Below are 23640 nucleotides of genomic sequence, written 5' to 3' on the forward strand. Positions count from 1 at the left end.
TAGATACAAATAATTCACTTGTTATAATAACCCTACATACACACTACAGAATAGTGTTTTCTCAGATTTTCTTCTCTGACATGTAAATTGTTTGAGCATACAGTATATACCAGATCTGTTGCACCTCTTTTTTAAGTGCCATAATACATGTGGGTTCAATTCACCAGGTAAAAGACATAAAGATATCTCATCACTAAGCTCTCTGTAACTTTGGTAATAAAAGTGCTATATTATTATTATCGGATACCTTCAGTTCGTGGCCTCAGTGGCGGCTTTTAGATTTAGATGTACAGGTAGCTCCTCGAGAAGTGAAAACTGAAGAAACATCAAATCGCATCATCATCACATCACCTCAAGTAAACAAATACAAGAACACACATGCACACACACAACCACATACACACAGCTCACACGAGAGGAAGTGAGTAATCTTGGCTCTATATTCCCCTCCACCCTGCCATGCTAAGCCACAAAGGGGGATGTGGAGTGCTGTTCCTTTGGCAGCAGCATGATGTGGTGCATCCCTACACACACACACACACACACACACACACACACACACTCACACAAACTCACACACACAAGCCTCTACCTCAGGAAAAAAGAGGAGTAAAGGAGAAAAGAAGAGCTCTGAGGTCAAACAAATAGGAGCGCAGAACATCTTTTAGTGATTTTCAAACACAGAGCTAAAACACTGATCTGGCCCTGCAGTGGGATCTGGTGACTGTCCTCAGACCAGTATATACCAAGGTGACACTGGTGTCTAAAACTCTGATTTCATCCACTTTGGTCTCCCTGTGATAGTTCCTGTCGGACCACAGCCAACTTAAAAACATGATTTCATCTATACTGTTGTATTCTGGGGTTTTTTCAGTATCTAAAAAGTAGAATTTAAAGCCTGTGATATACTGTAGCCTTTCATTTTACAGTGTCAGTATGTGTTTCTTGGTGGGCAATCTCGAATTTTTCTGATTAGCTGACGAGGGCAACAGCCGATATTTCAAGGGTTCTGGTATAGCTCGTGGATATCTGGATAATTGGGTCAGAAAATTTCCGGCAGTGTTTTAGGTCTAAACATTTTGGCTAATTTCTATAAACAAATGTCTGCATACAAATGTACAGAAATTGAAAAAAGCTAATAAAATCCAAATCTTTGGCTTACACCCCACTGACCATAAGAAGATAGCCAATGCGGAGCAGAGTTTTACCACTTCACAGTGGTCCACAATAACTATTTTTAACTAAAGCTTTTACATTACTTTATCCTTGCACTCTAATTGAGTATTTGTGAAAGCATTTTCAAACATGTTTACATGTTTAAAAATCTGTAAAATGAGAAGGTTTGTGAGACAATCACCATGTTGAAAATCATTCAAGCCAGAACAAAACAGCACCCACTGGCTGAAACAAACTTTCTTATTTTACAGCTTAACAGAAGACTTAAATATGTTTCTGAAAACAACTGAAGTGAGAAACAGGCAATGCAGTGACAGAATCCAAGACTCCAATCTCTAGTGTGACCTCCATGACCTAAATGACCAACTACTTCTTATGAGCGGCGGGTGGTGCTTCATTTTGGCACAACTGTTTATAACGTGTGGCTGGCTTACAAACGTTTTCATTTTACAGCTAACCAGTACACTATCATATTCCTACGAAAACTTTTGAGTAAAAAAGTAGGCAACACAGTAACAGAATCTTGATTCATTTGATCAGCGCTTCCTTGCTTGACAGCTTGACTGCAGTTCATGAGCAGTGATTAACATGATTTATCGCTCCATAGAGACTCCTCGGCCCTGACTGGTTGTTTACGTTCAGGTGCAATGGATTGTTGTAAATGCCATTAGAAGAACTGTGAGGAGGCAGAGAAACATCCTTTTATGGAGATTATCTGTCTGAGGTATGGTGTGAAAAAAGTAACAGTGAAAGCAAATATGACAAAAAGTCATTTTTTATCTAAACTACCAACTACCCCTTTAAAAATAAATTAAATTAAAATTATTGTTGTCTTTATTATGTTCTGTTAATTAAGCAGAAAACCGTAATTAAATGTGTCATTAAAGCAGCTGGATCAAGAATGTGTTATTTGTGAAAACAATTACTATTATTATTTCTATTTCTATTTATTTATTTATTCATTTAGTTGTGCTATTTGACTCTGGCTGCACCAGTTCTCATTTACGTCTTTGTTTTCTATTGAGCTGACAGCTCACTCATCATCGTGCTCTGATGAAGACTTGCTTGCAAAACTCTCTCCCTCTCCCTCTGTCTCACTCTCGCTCTCGCTCTCCAGGGACCCAACCTTAAGGCTGAGGACACCGTGTGACTGATTATAACAAACTGCAGGAACAGAATGTTCTGGGGAATGAAAATGGCCACATTAAAAATGGCAAATATTGTCTCAAAAACAGACTACTGGCAGCTTCAGTAGCATCAAAACCGCACGTCAGCTGTAACCTGCTGCTAACACTTGTTACCATGAACGCATACGAAAGCAAAAACATTCAACCCACACGGTGATGCTGCCTGCCTGCTTCAGATGCTAGCACCCAGGGGAGCCCCTGCACAGCTTACTGCAACAACATTATGGGATGTTATATTAAGAACACAGCAGTTAGTTTATTCTATATGCACGTTCACTGCTAACTCCCAACGCACACGCACTGCAATACTTGGAATTCATTTCGGAGGTGTAAATGTGATGAGTGATCACATATCCGACACACTGACTGAACTTCATTAGACATTCAACACTGCGCTATATTCAGGTGATCACTACCTCCGAGCAAGTGCAGGAGTCAAAGGTTGCTGCTGGCAGCACAGAGCTGCCTCAGGCCTGGGATGAGAAATTCTCTTGTACTGTTATCCTGCTAAGACCAATCAGACATTGATTGTCTCTCTGTAGGCCTGATTGAAGACAGCTAGGTATCAGCTGGATACTAAAGAGTAGTGATACTGAACTTATGGCCAGTGGGCCAAATCTCGCCCCCGATTAGGTGCCGGTTGGCCCCTTAACCATTTTCTAATTCACAGTAAAAATATAGTGATTCATACCGGGAATTGTTTTTGCACTTTTAGCATACATAAGATGCCAGAGTGCATGAAACAGCATCAAAAAATGATCCCCCGCACTGCAGGACGTAACAGGCTGAGCCCCTAATGTCCTAAAATCCTAGAAATGTGCAACTAGTTCTAGAAATGTCCTAAATCTCAAAAATTGTCCTCAAATCCCAGAAATATCCTAAAGTCCAAGAAATGTCCTTAGATCCTATAAATGTGCTAAAATCCTATAAATGTCCCCAAATTCAACATTCTTAAATCCTAGACATGTCCTAAAACCTTAGAAACATCCTAAAATTAAAAAAAGTCCTAAAATCAGAGAAATTTCCTAAAATCTGAGAAACATCCTGAAATCCTACAGACATTCTAAAATTCTAGAAATGTCCTAAAATCCGAGAATCATCCGCTACAGAAGCTGGTACAGGATCAAGCTTGCAGCTTAGGCAGCAGTATATCAACAACAGAGTGACTTTGAGTGAGTTTTATATGGAAAACATGAAAATCCTTTGACGTTTTTAATTGTAATAGGCTTAAAAATCAAACACAAGGCAAATATTGCCTTTTGTCACTACTGATCCTCAGAGCCAAGACAATCTGACTCAATCCTTAGGTATCTTTTCTATTGTTGCTGACATTTGTGAAAATGAAAGTGACTGATAGCGTGTAAAGAGGCTTACATTAGAGCACAGCGTGAGGAAATGTGTGAATTCCTGGCTGTGATTACTGCCAGACAATTCTGAGAGCAATGCTCAATATGCTAGTCAGAGCGTGACCTCACACAATCGCACTTCCCGGGAGTATAAAAGGAGCAAAAAAAACCCCAAAAAAAGTAAATAAGATATAAAGTGTTTTCTGTTGTGAGAGCTCCTCTCTCCTACTGTAGGCTAACGCAGGGGCCATAGCTTGTTGTAATCCTCTGTTAGGTGGCAGGCTGACGTCGTGCCACCGGCTGGAAATGTTGTGTCTGAGATATGACAGTGACAATGAGTGTCTGACAATAGCTAACTGATATGCATTGTGTCCACAATTACAGACTCTCAGAGGCTGTCTGTCCTTCGGCGGATGCAGTGTGTGTGGTGCTGCTGGTGACTGAGGATGAACACAGCAGTCATGTGAAGCAAAGTCCTGCACAATGCAATCACATCAGAGGAGCTTTGTTAGAAGTTGTTCCTGAGCCCTGTCCATTAACCCTTTAAAAACTGAACAAATTGGCTTGATCTCTTTGAAAAACAAGAGGGGAATCAGCATCAAAAGAAGAAATGACCCAAAAATAAATGAGCAATATATTTTTAAAAAACATAATAAAAATAGTCTAATAGAATAAAATAAAAACATTTTTTAAAAATAGATGAATAAATAAACAAACAAACAAGGCAAACAAGAGAAGTAATTCTATAAGATAATTTTAAATGTCTTTTTATTTATTTTTTTTGTTTGTTTGTTTATTTGTTTTGTTTTTTTTATTTTTTTTTAATTTAGGTTTTATCTATTTCACTTACTTTTATTCATGGTTTGATTGCTTTTATTGTTTTTGTTGTTTTTGTCTGTTTCTTGTATTACTTTATATTAACATTATGCATTATTGTTTGGCTCTTATAGTTATGTTGCCCCTGCAGGAAACCCTTCTTTCTTCTGCTGTGTCTTGTTTGTGAAAGTACTTTGTAAACTCTATTTTTAAAGTTGATATATAAATGAAGTTATTAATATCATTATTATAAAAGTAATTATTAACCATAACAAGCCAATACAAGGGTTAAACCATAAAATGACCTATCTAGTCTGTGAGCCACTCCTAAGCCTTTAATCTTTCATTTCTAATCATCGTGTTGTTACTGTGTCAGATCTCTTATCAGGATTGCATGTGACCTCTGACTCTTTTCTGGAGGATGCAGCCAGAAGACACAAGCTGAGTGTCCAATCATGTGGACGAACTGTATGTCCAGAGGGTGACATGGAAAGGTAACATTCCACAGTGAGGTAAACTGATCCGAGTACTGGGCCACAAACACTGTTACCACGAGTCTAAGGGGGACTCAAAGACGGCCTCTTACCACCTCAACCCATCTCGCTCTTTCATCTGAGGTCTTTCATCTCTGCTGATTTACAGCTTGATAGCTCCTAAATGCTTTTTCTCCTCCTCCATAGTCAGCTCTGGTGCTCTCTGGCTCAACACATTATTGAATTTACGTCAAGCTTTACATCCACGGCCATGTCGGACATAAAAGCCGACGGATCTTCAAAACGATAACCAGAGAGCACTTTAATCAACAGCATTTTCTTTGTCATTTCAGGGAACATTATCAACGTACCACACTGATTGGAATTTTCAAAGCCGTCAAAATAAGCATTGGTAATTGAACTTCAACCAGAAAAAAAATCAATTGAAAGGGCCTCTGCCTTTGCAGTTTTGCCCTCTGTGCATGCTAATTTTCTATTGGGAAACGCTTCAGCCAATAACCAGTCACACTCTTGACCTTGTTCCTAGAAAAGGGGGGAAATCTGCATATGCATTCTCCCCACATAAACAGACAGTATGAAAACAGACAAAGCATACGCTGCTGGCAGTGGTTCTAAATTCATCAGGGCTTTATGGTCTGAGAGATGTTTGCTAAATGTGATCAAAACTGTCACTCACCCTGTGAGTCAGGCTCACAAGGGAATACACATCAAGAACCATGTCAGCCATTGCGTCCACTCTGGTTCTTCTTCAGCATCTATCTACAGAGCAGCTCAGGATGAGAGTGGGAGGTCTTAATTCAATCTTCTATTTGTGTGTCCAAGTGTAAAAATATAATATAATAATGTAAGTATTACTGCCCAATGCCACAAGAGCTGCAGAGTGGGAGAGCTTATTTCAGATGGCCACGGTTCATCAGGTCAAGGTTCTTTATATGGTCTGAAATTAGTGATTTTTTTTTTCAAAATGTCAATAAAACACTTTTGCGAGATAAGATTTCAACTAAGTGATGTTATGCAACTTCACCTCTGGCAATAACATTCCAAGAAGTATGGCAATGGATGTTCAAAACATTTGCTTTATTTCTACTGAGTCAAAATGGATTGTTTGTGCCGAATTTGAAGAAATTTCCTCAAGGCGTTGTTGAGATATTGCATTCACGAGAATGGTATACATATATTTGGATAATCCAAAAACATAATGTTTCGGGCCACAGCTATGAGTGTGGAGACATAATAAAACCTTCAGCTGTCTGAATCAATTTACTTTCAGATGTGGGTCAGTGTTAGATGAATTTAACCTCCATGGTGGCATAGTTTCCTCCCGGTTACATGGACAAAGCTGACTTGCTCCAGGTCTAATTCACACCACTGTCTGTCTAAAAAAGATGCAAAATGCCATACAGGATGTCAAGAAACTCAAGCCATCAGCAGATCAGACGGGTTGGCATTAAAACCCAGTCAAAAGGTTTGCAGTCAAGTTAGTCAAACTTATTCCGAAAAGAAAATGAAGGTAAACAGTAAAACTATCACCCAAACAACCATTACAGTTTACAGACTGATTACATGTTTTAATTTTAAACTATTCAACCTATTTTTTTTTTTTACAATGCTGCCGTATTTGGAGATCACAACAAGAGCCAAGTTATCATTTCCCACTAAACTGATGGCAAAAGCTAAGAACATCACACAAAGTTGTCATTAATCATAGTTTTCCTTTAAATCAGCCAGGAGACTTTTGTGTTTCTCTGAGGAGGAACTTTGAGGATAACATCAAAAGAAAACTATAAATTTGAATTTACTGTGTAGTGGTGAAATACCTTTTATTAATGCTAATTCAAGGTGGTAAAACCTGAAAAATGGACAAGGTTGAATTCCATTCTAATTCAAGGTTTGTACTGTGACAAAAACACATAAGATTAACAAGAATCAAGGCATGGAAGCACCTATTTTCATTTTTCCTTTTTAAAAACAATCCACAGATTTAAGCTCCATGCGACCAATGGCGTCGTTTTGCTTTTAATGGATTCTCGATGGGCTTTCAGTAATTGAGAAACACAATTGTAGCATTAATTTTTGATCCCGACACCAAACACATGAGATTATTCAGCTCCAATCCAAGTGAGAAAAGATAATGAAGTTCGAATGTGACAGGGACAAAATGGAGAGAGACAAAGAGACAGAAGGAAAGAGACAAAGCACGAGAGAAAGAGAACAAAGATTCAAAGAGGGCTAATGAGAAAATCATTACCTCGGTGGCAATCACCATTTCTGTCAACTGATCAAAAAGCTCAAACAAAACCTGACAGTTTATGCTAAATGCTATAGACAATTTCTGTGACAGCAAATTCTTTCATGAGGGTAAAATCTCTCTCTCTCTCTCTCTCTCTCTCTCTCTCTCTCTCTCTCTCTCTCTCTCTCTCTCTCTCTCTCTCTCTCTCTCTCTCTCTCTCTCACACACACACACACACACACACACACACACACACACACACACACACACACACACACCAGCTATGGAGAGAGACAGTCCTCAATAATCAGAGGCTACCACAGGCTCTTTGTGTTGAGTGCAGCACTTTTACCACCGATTCAGATTAAGCCAGTCAGGTTTCAGTATCCGTTTCCATTAGAGACAGAGGCAGACACACAGAGAGAGAGAAGGGCAAATGTTTCAGCTATAACCACCCACACGGGAGCAGAGATTTCCTTCCTAAGTCAGAGATTTTCAGGCAGAATAGCACTTTCTCCTGGACAAAAAACTCCTTGAACACGACTTCTGTTCAGTTTTCTGACCTCTTGTGATAAGGACTTTTACTTTTACACAGGGGTCTCCTGTGAACTATTTTTCTAGCGGTAACATGTATTGTGAAAGCGCCCTGATGAATGTTGTCCTGATGATATATGAACCAAATAAGATAAATGACCTGTTTTGTCACTTAGGTTGGAGGACACAGCCAGCTCTTTATTTCATCAAATGCAATGTCACCATGACAATATTACTTTTTTAACGTCAAGACACTAAACTTACACTTAAGCAATTTGAGCTCTTCCTGCTGCGTAAGAGGCTCAGACCTCTCCGTCTGACCAGCCATCTCTATGGTTTAAACAGACACATAGTTTCCTATTCACATGATAAATGATCATCAGTTCAACAGACACCAGTGGCAAACAAGCTCTCCGTCTCTGTCTGCCTCTCCCAGACACAGGGTATGACTGCATGCACATATACAATCACACGCTGCTGTTTAAAGTACTGTATGTATGTTCACATACTGTAGCTGTCGGCCATCATTCAGTTTCTTGCAAACATGATGTTGCTGGACAGGAAGGAGATTTTTTTCCTTCCCAGATTCTTTACATTCTTCTTTAACAGCAAGGCCCATTTATAGCAAATGGCCCGAGCTAATTCCCATGGCAGTGACTGCTAGAAATGGTCTGTTACATGTTGTTTCACCACAAAAGTCCCTATCTGACCAAGAACATGGGCTATATCTTCTTATCATAACAATCACAAGAGGCTTGACAAACAGCCCGGTTACCAAACATATGTGACGTCCCTGCATCTGAGCTCTCATGTCCCTTTGCCAACAAAAATACAGATTTCCTAAGGTCCTCTCAAATCTTACAGCATAGCATTCCTCATTTCCCCAGCTACACTAGACCACCACACCACAGCTGACTGTGCTTTATGAGAGCAAACTGCTTCTCTTCTACATATGGTGAGCATGAGATGAACATGAAATTACATGGAGCTAAAGTTGTGCTGTACATGAAGATAACTGAGCTGTAACAAGATGAGATATGGTCGGTGCATATGCAACACATTCTCCCTCCCAACTCATCAAATGCGGCAGCTTGGTCAGTGACCCTATGCGTTATGACACTCTAGGTACCCTTCTACCAGTTTTGAACATCAGTGCCCATGTCAATTTTCACTTGTCAAGGATACGGTGTCTTTCAAAGTTAACTTACATCTTACCCACCAAAACTACTTTAGGTTTAAGCAGTAAAACTACTTGGTTAATTTTACAAAAAATATCATGGTTTAGGTAAAAAAAAACTCTGCTTGTTACAGTTACTTAAAGAGTATGTCACTTGATGACTACGTCATGTAATGTATGCCAATAGTTTACATTACATGGTTGAAAAACTTTAATTTACTTTGGTTTCACGTGGGACAAAGACAACTGTCTCCTGGGTGAAAGTCCTGTGTGTGCTTGAAACCATGCACTAGCCCTTCCTCCCAGAAACCCTTCCACCCTACTTGGACTTCACACTGGACTTAGTTGAAAGCCCGATGAGTCTCATTTATACACTGAAAGGTGCCTTGCACATTGGTAAGCTGCCATGCTGAACTCCCTGCGAATGAGAGCATGTTGCCATGTATCAGGTCGCTTAGAGACTGAAATACATATGCTGAAATCTTAACAATATTTCAGCATATGTATTTCAGTCATTTCTCAAATAAAAATAATAATAATTGGAGCTCAGAAATAACAACATTTAGACAAATAAACACTGGAATTAGATGCCAGGTCTGGTTTCCAAGCAGTTAACTATTCTAGAAGTTTTTTGGATGTACAAAACCTCTTCAAGCCAACTGAGTTGTTGGCTACCTGCCTGAGCTTTAGTTAGCTGCTGAGATCCTGCACAGATATAAATGTTTACACTTTTGTCGATATGGACATGCCACACCTTGTTAGCTCAGTTAGCATTTGATTTACAACTATCCGACTATTCAGTTCATGTGACTGAAACCAAAGGCCTAATAATTCATTTGGATTTACCAGCGTGGTGAAAATGAAAGATGGAAAAAAGGTGGTGACTCCCTACTGCAAAAGTGGTCATGATGTCCAAATACCAGTCCAGTCCTTGATTACCCAGTAAAATATTTATATTCCTTTGGTCTATCAGGATCCACTGATCAAAAAGCCCCAAAAAGGTTTTTCATAGAAAATAGTTCAAGTTATGAATATTGCTTTAACAGAATGCAGAGGTGTTGTGTTGCTTTGCCATGTGCGGTAATCCTCAGGTGCAGTAAAACGATAGCTGTAAGTTTCGCTCTCACGCTCTCTCTGTCTATGATGCACTGTCTTTAGAGGCTAGATCAAATGAACAATTCATAAATAATATGTTATTCAACTGTCAAATTTTATAGTATTTTCCATTTTTGCTGAGAAAGAGTTTTTTTTCAGCATCAAAATCAGAATCTAGTTTTACTGCCAAGTACATTTACATATAAAAGGAATGTGACTTGCTGTTTTGGTGCAAAACAATTAAAATAAAGGAAGAATAAAATAGTGAATTTAAATAGAATAGAACAAAAGATTTAAAAAAAAAAAAGAAGCAGTCTAAAATTATAAAATGACAAAATAGATTATAAAGGACACAAAATGTACAAGGTGCAATGGAGGGATTGTACAGTTTTTCAGAAGTAGAGTTGCAGTGCAAATATCTTAAGTTTAAATAATTAAGTTGACCTAAACTGTACAGAAATCCAGTCCAGTGTGCGTTAATGTAATGCATAAATACTGATTAAGCTTAACATTAATGTAATGTTTTCAGACTCTGGGGCTAGATTAGAGCCTTTGTCATGTGGGCGGTGGGGGAGGGGGACGGGCTGGAGTGTTGTTCATGATGGTACAGCAGAGGCAAAGAAACTGTTTTTGAGTTGTGAGGTTTTGTTGTTTTTGTTTATTGTTAAACAGCTAAAGGCCTGTCCCATATAAACACAGGTTGGCATTCAGCGACTGAAGCAAATAAAAGCAGGGCTATTAAAAAAGTTTTACAGTATGTGCAGGGTCCCTGCAAGGACCAGGTTTATTTTTACAAAGTTTTCAGTATCGATGCCTTGTCACAGTCTACTCTCTGCTTGTTGTGGGATTTTTTCCACTTAATTCGCCCCTGCCTCTCTCTCCACCCGGCCACTCCCCCTCAGAAGCCTCATCACCTCCACCTGGTGCTCCCAGTTGCTCTTCATCTCCAATCAAGCCAGTATTTAAGCAGCCTCCCTCTACTCACTCTTTGCCAGATTGTCTCGCTTCCATGCCTGACCCTGTCCTCCTTGACCACGAGCCCTGCCTGTCCCTCCCTGGAGTCCCCGCTTTTCCCACAAACTCCCTGCTGTAAGTGTTTCTGCAACTTACCTGATACATTCACCTGCCAGTCTGCTCCATGTCCACAATTTCCCCACTCGAGCTCTGGACTATCACCTGTGAACATGAGGTCACCCCAGTCTCTCTACAAAACTCTGCTCGACCCATGAACTCTGCTCCACCCCAGAACTGTTTACTGTCCCTACTTACCTGCAACCTCATTATACTCACCTTAGCTCTATTCAACCTGCCAAAAGATTAAATAAAGGTCATTCCCAACTACTCACCTGCTTTGTTGTGCTGCAATTGGGTCCTACCACACCCCATTACATGCCAGACACCAAAGCAATCCTTTTTATACCTTAACTAAGGAACTGACGATGTTAAAATGAGGGGTCAACAGATTATCAGCCTGCTTGCTGTACTTGATGTTAAAAGTATAACTTTAATTAAACATTTGCTAAAGGAATTTAAACACAGTTTTATGTTGGAGATTTTCATATTCATTCTAAATGCATATTCGTTCCAAGTATCGGTTATCAGCCTCATTATCTACTAATTATTGGTATACGTACCAGTCCTGAAAAATATCAGTCGACCCCTAATTTAAACACCCTTTTTTCCCATTAAATATGTGAAACTGCTCACCAACCGATAAACTGGCTGGTACAGTTTCTCAGGTGATATTAGGTCATCACAGTACAGTGATTGCATAGATGCACTCAGTTGCCAGTTTATTAGGTACACCCTCCTAAAACTATTGCAGTCTTATACAACAGTGCAGCCATACATTCCAACCTCTGGAACATGTTGATTCCACTGTATGATCATTTTGGAGGGTGCAGTTTGTGGTGCTGCTAAACTGTATTGCTTTTTGCTGGAACGTGTTTCCAGGATTTATTGATATAACAGAAAATGAGCTTTTTCAGAGAGGAAATGAGGAAAAATGGCGAGCCAGTCTGCTGATGAGTCCGGTGCTGATGTTTTCTTGAACTATCACAGGTCTATCACATCGAATAAAATAATCTGCCAACATGTCTGCCCCATCAACACAAAGCATTCCGGTGTCTTATCACTTATTCATTAAGCAATGCCACCGCCTCTCGCAGACAATACACTGGAAAGCTTCCAGAAGAAACCATGTGGCTGCTTCATAACAAGGACTCAGCGTTAGGTAGCCATCTGCAGAAGGTGCACTCACTGTTACTTCAACTCAAAAGACCAGCCAAGCACGATTCCCCTGTCAATACCAACATAACGTCCCAGTACCCTTTACACCTATTGACTGCCTCATCAAGCAGCCTGAGACAGGAGGAATCAATATGTTATACGGGGCTGCAAAATAACACCACCACAGTGTTCCTGGGACAATAAAAGTAATCTACAGAATGAATTAAAAAGTGTTTTGGGATAAGATGAGTTTCTGGCAACATGGGGTTGGTCAATACAACAATATATACTGTGAGGCAATACAAGTTTATCGACCATTTTGCCACACTACTTGTACTGAGGTAACTGTCCCTTTAATATCTCTGGATGTTTTTTGTTATACCAGTGTAAAAAATATTGCAAATCAAAGAGTAGGACTTACTATTTTCTATGCAAATACTAGATTTTAAAATTATTTCTGCATCAGTGCAATGAAGCATATTGATTTGCTAGGTTTGCTGCATCAGGCAAAAACAGACATTCGTGTATGGTTATTTAATCCATAAACAAGTTTCTTTATTGATTTTTCCAGATTTTATTTCCCACTCCTAAAAGCATGGTTAATGTCTGTATTTCACATGGAGATTTGCACTCTGAAGCTACAGTAAAAATATTTTGGTGTAGTGGTAAACTGAGGAGCATATCTCCTAATTAAGACTACAGACAGTTATCTTCCTCGCTGCAATACAGCAGCAAATTCAAGCCAACAGCTGTTTTGTAGACCTTAAAGCTGCACTAATCAATATTTTTATATATACAATATTTTGCATTGATTTATATTTTATATTCTCACAAACTGTGTGTATGTTTTGCTATGAAAAGTAATGCACCCAAATTTCGCACATATCCCACGGATTTTGAAAGACTGCGATCACATGACCAATGCGCTCATAGTGTAGTTTTCTGGGGTTTTTTACAGAGAGAAAGTATATTACATTTTAAAAATTCATATGCCATGCTTTACAGATTACTGTGTAGCCTAAAATGGATTTTACACTGGATTTGAAAACAGTGAGTGATACATCTGAATTTTCCTTTAAACTTGTGTCTTAAACGGTCCCATTAATGTTCACTCAAAAAATGTTTTTGGCTTAAACATTGGGACGTTGAAAGAAAAGGTTATTTTACCTACCTATAACAGCTATATAAAACTGAAAGAAAAAAATTATGATTTTCGAATGTGTAGATTTTCAATTATTAATTAAATTTGAGGATTTTTACACATAATGTGACTGTTGATGGAATTTCTGTCTTAAAAAGTGTGAATTTTACAGTGTAAAAATGTTGTAATTACAACAATTTTGAATTGCTAAATTTACGGTTGTTCTTTAAAGTTCTTTACTGCATTTTTTTACAGAATTATTCTGGCAACCACAGCTGCCAGTGACCGTATTTGCCTAAACTTGGAGACACCCAACAATGTTTCTTTTCCTACAACAAACCATTAGTAACCATTATTGCCTAAACCTTAACCTCCGTAACTGTACAATAATTGCGCAGAGTTTCCTGTTAAGATAGTGCCTCAAAAAGCAGTAATTTTCTTATAGAGCAATCACTGTGTTTCCTACTATGAAAAGTGGTTGGTCTTAAATGATACATTCCTGCAATTCCAGCAGAACTGTGCCCCCTAAAAGTGGTATTTTAAGCCAAAGTGAAATCTTTTCCCACCGTAAACAAGTGGTTTTTGTGCCTAAATATAACCACACGCAATCAACAGAGTTGTTAAAATGTAAAGCAATGTAAGGATTCAACTTAAACATACAATAGTGCCAAATTTATGGTTTGCAGAAATGTAAAATGCCAACATTTACAAATATTACATATGTTTTATAAAAAATTCTGTCTGTTTGTAAGCACAAATCATCATCCCACACAAAGAATGAGCATAAATGCCCTTTGGCATCCAAAAACAAAAACCTGTGCATCATCCAGAGTAAAACAACCTCTAAAAATAATATTAAGGATTCACTGCCTGGGGTTAAACAGTTTCCCACTTGTAACACATGAATGCATTTTTTTGAACAATAAACTACTGTCAATGTGCTATCCACCTGACAGCTTAGCGCACCACATTTCATTGAGTGAATCTGAATTTTGCACTGCATGAGGGGTGTTGGGAGTGTTTTTTTAAGAATTTTTTTCATAATGCATCACAGCCTGTTCAAAGGAAAAGACAGGAGGCCATAAATGTACACAAACCTCAGCTACCAAACATCTGTAACCGTCCTTAGTCATTTGCTTATTGTGTGGACTAACCACTCTGTTGTGTCATCTCCCTTTGCAACAACATATTTCCCCTGAGAGAGATAATTTACATGTATGAAAAATGATGATTTCACATGTGACACAGTGAGAGTCGAGGCAGTTCTGGGGTGGCTGTAAAACAAGTCAGGGGCCCCGGGTATACTCAGACAGAGAGACTATGGTTGGTGCATTTTGGTGGTCTCTCATTGGCTGGCCAGAGAAGCCCTGTGAAGGCGACTGACCCTGAGGGACGTCTCTGAGATGAGAGGGAAAACCACCACGCTCCACACATGAATATATTACACACCATATGCAGGGTTACAGCAGGATCCACATCCAAAGAAAAAAATCAACTGCAATGCAGTCCTGACAACATCTGGCCAACAAGACCTTGATGAATAATTTTCCTGAAAAATACAGCACTTTGGTATAGCCCTGAAACTGGGCCAGTGATGTCACAAGCTCCCTAAAATTCACTTGTTTTCATCCTACCTCATCAAAGCCGCTGTCCTCTTTCTTGAAAGCTGCAAAAAGAAGAAAGGAAGAGAGAATCAGACACTGCCTGTATTGACATCTTGTGAAGAATGAACAAAATAAAAAGTCTAATGTTGGAGACGAAGCACAGCACAGAACCCTGTCACTGGAATTCATTCTGCACTTATAAAGAAGTGCAAGTTTTACTTTGGATTGAGCTGAGGGGAGTCCACTGGTGACAACTCAGTTTTCTTATGAAATTTCACCAGAGGAGGGAGCAGAGAAACACTAGCAGTAATGAAAATATTATTACCAAATTATACCCAAAAACTATTTTCATTAACAATTATTTTCAACAAGTTGTGAAAAATGCAAACCACAATTTCCCAAAACCCAAAGACTCTTTATTAACCTATAAATGACAAAGAAAAGCAGTAAAATCCCCCGATTTTAAAAGCTTTAACCAGCTAATGTTTAACTTTTTTGTATGAAAAAAAAGACTGAAATGAGTAATTAATTATACTCATTACACAAAATTTCATTCAATCAACTAATCAATTATTAATTGTTGCAGCTATATGAGCAGCAATGTTTATATTTATGGATTTGGGTTAAAAAAAAAAGTAGCAAGAACTCATTTCATCATACTACGTATTATATTAAATTATTATCGCCATCTCTTGTTCATTCTTGCCAAGCAAGGCTACCCGCGTTGATAAAATTAAAATTTTAACCGAAATGTTGCTCCATAGTACAAATTCATGTGGAATTAACAACATGTCATCATTTCTTTACACAAAATCTGCTAAGACAAACATGATAAAATTCATGCCATCACAGCCTGGATATATGGTGGCTGTGAATTCTCCTTTATTGATAACACCATGCAGTTGAATAGCTCCAGTAAAAGAAAAAAAAAATTTAAATAACTTAAATACAATATTTTATCATAGGTTTGCATTCCCCAGATTAAGAATGAATTTGTGCACTCAAACTTAATTGTGACAAATAATAATACTACTATAGGAATCTATAGTTTCATGTATGATTTTCCAAACGGTCAAAAAATACACTCTTTCTTAAACTGATACAGACATGCTGTGTTGACATGATGTGGTGTACAGCATGTGCCACCAGAGGTCAGTTTCTACTGGTGGAACAAGCAGCTGAGCTAAGAAAGATGGCGAGCGATGGGGATAACCTTACAGCACGGGTAAAAAGCTGCCTGCTTTTGCATGACCTTTCAACACAGGCGGATTTTTTTCATATATTTATATACAGTTTCTATTAACAACAACCCTTCTATATTATCATTCGGTACATGTGTTATAGCCTGGCTAGCTCAGTCGGTAGAGCACGAGACTCTTAATCTCAAGGTAATGGGCTTGAGCCCCACGTTGGGCAAATATCTTTGAGGTAAGCTGACAAAGATGTGTTACGGTGTACAGTGTACGCTTTAAAGAGAGGTGTCTAGTCTTCAAGCTACAATGTGTTGCCAATTTAAAGCTGACAGTAATAAATACAGTGGCTTAATGGTTGTTGTCAAAGTCTCCTTAACACTTAACCTGACATAGATGTGATTGTGTATGCTGTACTGGGGACTTTAAGGAGTCTTCAGTCCTCAAATCACTTTGCTATGGATGTGATGGACAAATACTGAAATTGTTACCACTTTGAAAGTGTACAATGATAAATAAAATAGGTTTATGGCTGTAATACATTTTCCAAATCTCCTATAGCTCTGTAAAAATGTGAGTCCAGACTGAAATCAGTATTGTATAGTCAAGATGGCAGATTGGTCTACGGCGCCAGATTCAAGGGCTGACTCCTTCCAATGTCAAAGGGACTTCTGGTCTCCAAATGGAGGCATGGGTTTAAATCCAATTCCAGACATAAATTTTATCAGCCAAGTGGTCTAAGGCGCCAGACTCAAGGGTATGACTACCTCAATATTTTGGGGCCCAGCTGGCGCTCCCTGCCATCCTTGAGTCCAGCCTTTTTATTGGTAGTGATGGCCAATCACCTTGCCGTCTACTACCAAGAATTCTACCAAGATTTAGCCAATCGGTGCTCGTATCGCTACCAAGAAAGGAACGTGAGAGCCCGCCTCCTCCTTGTTATGCTCGCACAGCATAACAAGTTGGCGCTCGCACTGTACAAGTGAACAGTTGTCATATCATCATTACTAGATAGTAATTAGAGTCTGGTGGGCTAATCATATGGTCATAACAAGTTGTGCACGAGTGGGATTCGATGCCAGGATTTCAGGGTGTATTTTGGCACTATGTTGGTAGTGTACATCAACCGACGCGCGCTGACATAACATAACATAACAGCAAGGTGATGCCAATTCAAAAGCTGACAATGATACAGTGGCTGTATGGTTGTCATACATTTTTTAGGTCTCCTGTATCTCTTTAAAGCTGTAACTCCAGACTACATTTAGTCTCATAGTTGTCAGGATGGCAGAGTGGTCTAAGGTACCAGACACAAGGGCTGACTCCTTCCAATGTCTAATCCGACTCCTGACATAAATGTAATCAGCAGTTTAATTCCTTTAGTTTAATATTACAGATATCTCTTCTTTTGTTTATGTCTGAAAACATAAAAAAATGTCAAATGAAGTGAAATACACTAACCGAGCTATACAGGTGAGCTGACTGTCAAGCTGCAGACTGAGTCAGCAACAAAACAAATCCATTAATATTTTGAGGGATTGACCCAGACATCCAACTGGGTGAGCGTTCTCAGTCCCGAAATGGGATCCATTTTTGCATCAAATATAGCCCGGCTCGCTCAGTCAGTACAGCATGTAACTCTTAATATCAGGATCGTGATAACAATGCTGACAATAGTAACTGATACCGGACCGCGACTGGTTTTTGTGCTGTATCCTACACTGCTAGCACCACTTGGTCCTTTTCTTTTCCACCAATTGAGCATACTGAATCAAAGGCAAACCCATCGGTCCTCAAATCACTTTGCCATGGATATGTTAGGCAAATAACTGAAACATGTTACCGTTTTGAAAGCTGACAATAATAAATTGGTAGCTTTATGGTTGTTGTCATACATTTTCCAAGTCTTCATCAGCTCTGTAAACATGTAACTCCAGACTGACTTCAGATTATCAGGTGTCAGGATGGCCGAGTGGTCTAAGGCGCCAGACTCAAGGGTATGACTCCTTCCTAAGTCAAAGGGACTTCTGGTCTCCAAATGGAGGCGTGGGTTCAAATCCCACTCCTGACATATAGTTTATCTGCAGCTTTCATTCAGTTAGGTGGTAGATGAGTCAAGCTCTTTTATTGGTAGTGACAGGCAATCACCTTGCCGTCTACTACCAAGAATTCTACCAAGATTTAGCCAATCGGTGCTCGTATCGCTACCGAGAATGGAACATGAGAGCCCGCCTCCTCCAGGCATCTCCACTTGTACTTTACACGCTCTGTGCCAAGTTGTTATGATCATATTAGTAGCCTACTGTATGCTTGGTATTGGCACAAGCGCGTACAGTACGAGCCCGTACTTTACACGCTCTGTGCCAAGTTGTTATGAACATATGAGTATGAGTAACCTGCTGTGTACTCTGTGCCAGTACGGTGCTAACTTGTTATGCTCATACAGTAGCCTACGCACTCGCACTGTACAAGTGAACAGTAGTCATATTCAAAACGACTTGGCACCGATCGCACAGCAGTCATATGATCATAACGAGTGAGTATCACACGAACAGAAGTCATATCATCATTACTAGATAGTAATTAGAGTCTGGTGGGCTAATAATATGGTCATTACAAGTTGTGCACGAGTGGGATTCGATGCCAGGATTTCAGGGTGTATTTTGGCACTATGTTGGTAGTGTACATCAACCGACGCACGCTGACATAACATAACATAACAGCAAGGTGTTGCCAATTCAAAAGCTGACAATGATACAGTGGCTGTATGGTTGTCATACATTTTTTAGGTCTCCTGTATCTCTTTAAAGCTGTAACTCCAGACTACATTTAGTATCATAGTTGTCAGGATGGCAGAGTGGTCTAAGGTACCAGACTAAAGGGCTGACTCCTTCCAATATCTAAAGGACTTCTGGTGTCCAAATGGAAGAATGGGTTCAAATCCCGCTCCTGACCTAGGTTATCTGTAGCTTTCATTATTTTAGTTTGGTGATACAGATATTCCTCCTTTTGTTTCTGTCTCAAACATGTTTCCCTTGAAAATGTACATGTAGCCTATAAAATCATGAGAAAATGACCAAATTGAGTGTAAAACGCTGACTAAGCTACAAGTGGTTCAGCCCAAAATATCATACAATATATACTGGGCATAAAACACAGACTGAGCTACACAGATGAGCTGATTGTCCAGTAGCTGACTAAAACAAAACAGATCCATTGGTATTTCAGAAAATCCACCCAGAAATCCAACTGGGTAAGGGGATCTCAGACCATTAGAAGCCCTAAATTGGATCAATTTTCTGTCAAATATTGCCCTGCTAGCTCTGTAGAGCATGAGACTTCTAAGTTTAGGGATGTGGGTTCAAACCCCATGTTGGGTGATGATATTTAGACGAATACTTAACCTGATGAAAATGTGTTATGGTGTACACTGTACTGAGGACTTTAAGTTCTCATATATCTTACCCATAGATGTGGTAGACAAATAGCTACGTAATGTGCTGCTGCTTTGAAAGCTGACAATGATAAATATAGTAGCTTTAGGGGTGTTTCCAAAAAAAAACAATTTCAGTCTTTACATGTCACTAGTCCACACTAAATTAAGAGTTTAGTTGTCAAGTTGGCTGAGTGGTTTAACAGCCCTGACACACCAGGCCAACAGTCAACCAGCGGCTGATTTAGGGATGTCAGTGAGCGTCACCCCTAGTTTTGCAGTTTGTCCGTTCTATGAGAACACAGAAAATAGGAAATGGGATCATTCAGACAAACATACAAAAAAAAGGGGGGGGTAATGGTCAGACACAAGTACACATAGAAAAGTGTTGCCATTCCAATATCATGTTTGTTACCAAGCATCTCTGTGGAATTTAGTTGCTGGGTTTTTTTTTGTTTGTTTGTTTGTTTGTTTTTAGTGTGTGTGTGTGTGTGTGTGTGTGTGTGTGTGGGGGGTTCAGATATGTGTTATGATGTCACACAACAAAAAAAAATGTTTATTTCTGAAATGGTCAGGAAACAACTTTCAGATTACATTAATTTGTAGTGCATTAGGCTACATGTAATGTTTTATTGCAGGCTGGATAGACTAAGAATCACAATTTTAAAAATTATACAAAAAGCTTTTCAGTTATTTGTCACATCTACATCCATTAAGACAAACCACTGTGTTCCTCACATTAATTGAAGGGGAAGAGAGTGTTGCACTTGGCATCAGTATCCATCATATTTATGCAGAGGAAGGGAATAAACTGTTTGTTTCTGCAGCTTTGATTTCTGAATCACTCGCAGCTCAACAAGCGTGCGGAGAGCATTATTAATAAGCAAATGATGATTTTTCAGTTATTAACTCCTCATGATGATCATGTTGTCTAATGAGGGAGGCAGTACAGATGGCGAAAGGACAGGGTGCTCTGGGGGCTGCTTTGTGGTAAAATGACTTTTTTTTATGTCAGAGTAAGTGTTTGGAAGCATTGTCGGCGCAGTCACTGAGCCGTTAAAACTGCTGCTTCCTTCTCCTCAGAGGGTGAGTACACACACGTTCCCCAAAGACTTCCCAGACACTCCAGACAGCATAATCACAGCCACAAATCCACACTCAATACAATGGATTAGACTGCAGGTAGACAATAAAGCTACTGCACCGGCTGACACGCAAGATTTAGTGCTCACTGGACAAGAAACACATTTTACATAGTCATTTCAAATGTTTGGATTTAGAATAATCTTTTAAATATTAATTCAAAAACCATTCTCAGTTGTTTGGGGTAAAATGCATTTGTACCAAAAATGCTGTGGTTTGTAGCATTACCTCTGTCCACATTCACATTTCAACTAGATCTCAGTTGGATGATGTGAGACAACAAATCAACCCTATGAAACCTTTAGTGTCATCACTTTTCTTGTGCTGCTTTCAGACACTTTTCTCAAGTATTTAACCCTTTGAGCGCTGAGCAAATTGGTGTGATTTCTTTCAAAAAAAAAGGGAAAAAGGCAATGTGCAACTTGGGTAGAACTGTTCCACAAATTGCAAGACATCAGTAGATTTATAAAATTATTTTTAAAAAGCTAGGGAAAAACTATCATGCATAGAATTAAAAACAAGAGTTTGCTGTCATCCTGTCAATAGTTGAAAAAAACACAGCAATAGCTCTAACTAACACAGTGTGTGTCATTTTTTAAATACAAACTGAATTGTAAAAAGTATATGTTGCTTTAGTATTATGGGGTTACATGCAGTTAATATTTCTTGACATAACTTTGAGGGCATATGAAGTGTTGGCTTTATACCTTCCTTGAAATGGTAGCCTATCCATCTTCTTACTCTTGGCATAAATAAGAATATAAGTATATCTTGCAACAAACATAATCATTAGGCCCTTGACATTAAATATGACTGTATTTAATATGCAAGAGGCAATCCCAAGTGAAAATGTATCTTTATGAGGATTAAGATTCTACATGTTAAAAACAACCAGTGAAGAATATGTGTGCATGTGCATGCTTTCTGCACATTATTATGTGAGTTTTTTGACATGATGCGAATAAAAAGATATTTTGAAAACTTTTCAGGAAAACATCAAATGAAGATCCCTCATTTGTGCTGAAGGAGCACTCAGTGAAAAGTGTCAAAACATTTAGATTTTGATGCCGATGAGATGCTGTCAGAGTATTCTTTCTCACGGCAAATTATCTTTATACTATATTTATTTCCAGTGCGCATACAAAAAAAAAAAATAGAATCACTGTCTAAGGGAAATTACGAGGATACGTGAAATGTTACAGAGGGAAAAGACTGTTTTGTCCAAACTCACTGCAGAAAATGAGAAAAAAAGCTGCCACTTCTGCCTTAAACCCATAACACCTCATTACTGCTTGTACAGCTTTTCTTACTGCATCTCTCACTTGAAAGAATTTGTCTTTTGATCAAAGTTGTGAGGAAAACATTAAGAAGCCAAACCACTCATACAGAGGAGGTGTTCTCTTGGTAAAATAACTTCAGAGATGTGCTGATAAATCTGCCTGAAGTCACTTTACTCAGTGTTTCATCTGCAGAATCAAGGAAAGTTTCTACTGAGCACAAACACTCCTCTCCAGGAACCTTTTTTATAGTCACACAGGAACACTTCCTCCACACTAATTCTTAGGGGTTTTTTTACATTTGAAAACAACTTGTGACAGCCTTGAGTCACTGAGGTGGGGCAGATAGCCTATCGCTACCTGTTACAGGGACACACACAAAAAACAACAACAAAAAAGTCAAAGAGAGAAAAATAAAACAATGAAAAAAGAAAATGACCTGAAAAAAGTGCTTAAATTAGAATTCTGTAAGATAATTAGACATATATAATTACGATAATTACAGATTTATAGTTCTCTGGACATATTTCTTGCAATTTCCATGTCTTGTTTAGTTGCTCCTTGCCTTTTTCCTACTCTTTTGAGGGAAATCAAATCAAGGTGCCAAGGTATAAATATTTGTGAAAAGTGTCGCACCCTGAGAAGGTTTTACCAAGTTTTTAACAAGAAAAACAGATACTCCTGCACCACGGTCCCTACATGTTTGTCAAACCTTTATTTTATGCTCAACATAACAGCATAATGACAACAGCTTTATAAAGAGAATACTAGACATATCCAGTTGTGGTTTGAAACGGTGCATTTACAGCCTGCAGTAGAAGATGATCAGTGACACTGCTGTACTGACTCCAGTGAAGTGGAGTTCAGTTCGCCACTCCAGCCTACAACAGAGAAGGGCACTGACCAACGTGAGCAGCCACAGGGCCCTCAGGGTGACAGTGTCAATGGTGCTGAGGCAGAGGAGCACAATGGTGTAGAGGAGTGTAGGGTTTGACAACGGCTTGTATAACGCCAGTGCCAAAAAAAAAAATTTTGCCATTGTACATTTCTACAAACCACCAATGTTTCACTTTATTATGTAGCATATTAGGCAAAAAACAGGAATGGGTAACAACAAAACAACTATATTTGGTGCCTAAAAAACTGCTGGAAAAACATTGACAGGTCACTACAAAACAGCAACTGGTGCCTAAAAAGCTGCTGTAACAACAGCGAAAAGGTCACTGCAAACCCCCCCATGTTTGCTGCCCAAAAGTCACTGTAAAAACAAAGACAGATCGCTACAAAACAACAACTAGGGCCAAAATAGCTACCAGAAATAAAGTGACATCACTACAAACCCCCACATTAGGTGCTGAAAAAGCCATTTGAAAAACAGCAGCAGATTGCTACAAAACACCTACATTTAATGCCTAAAAAGCAGCCACAAAAACAGTGATACATCACTACAAAACATTCAAATTTGGTGCCTAAAAAGCCACTCAAGAAACAGCTGCAGGTTGCTACAAAAACCTACATTTAGTGCCTAAAATGCTGCAAGAAATACAGTGACAAGTCGCTACAAAACC

General features: G+C 38.9%; 1 protein-coding gene and 2 non-coding genes across 3 annotated transcripts in view; 2 read left to right on the top strand and 1 right to left on the bottom strand.

Moving 5' to 3' along the window:
- The window catches only part of cdk14 (cyclin dependent kinase 14), a 231510-nt gene that overhangs the window by 201423 nt on the left and 6447 nt on the right, over positions 1-23640 (bottom strand). The window contains exon 2 of the mRNA XM_088084957.1: positions 15060-15091. Within this exon, the coding sequence (XP_087941083.1) occupies positions 15060-15091 (32 nt within the window). The remainder of the gene's footprint in view (positions 1-15059; positions 15092-23640) is intronic.
- trnak-cuu (transfer RNA lysine (anticodon CUU)) lies at positions 16373-16445 on the top strand. The gene has a single exon. It is a non-coding gene; the product is annotated as a tRNA-Lys (tRNA).
- Positions 18178-18290, top strand: trnal-caa (transfer RNA leucine (anticodon CAA)). Its single transcript has 2 exons — positions 18178-18215; positions 18245-18290. It is a non-coding gene; the product is annotated as a tRNA-Leu (tRNA).

The sequence above is a fragment of the Plectropomus leopardus genome, chromosome 11 (assembly GCF_026936395.1).
Source record: "Plectropomus leopardus strain MGB_pleo_1.0 chromosome 11, ASM2693639v1, whole genome shotgun sequence".
Classification (NCBI taxonomy): Eukaryota; Metazoa; Chordata; class Actinopteri; order Perciformes; family Serranidae; genus Plectropomus; species Plectropomus leopardus.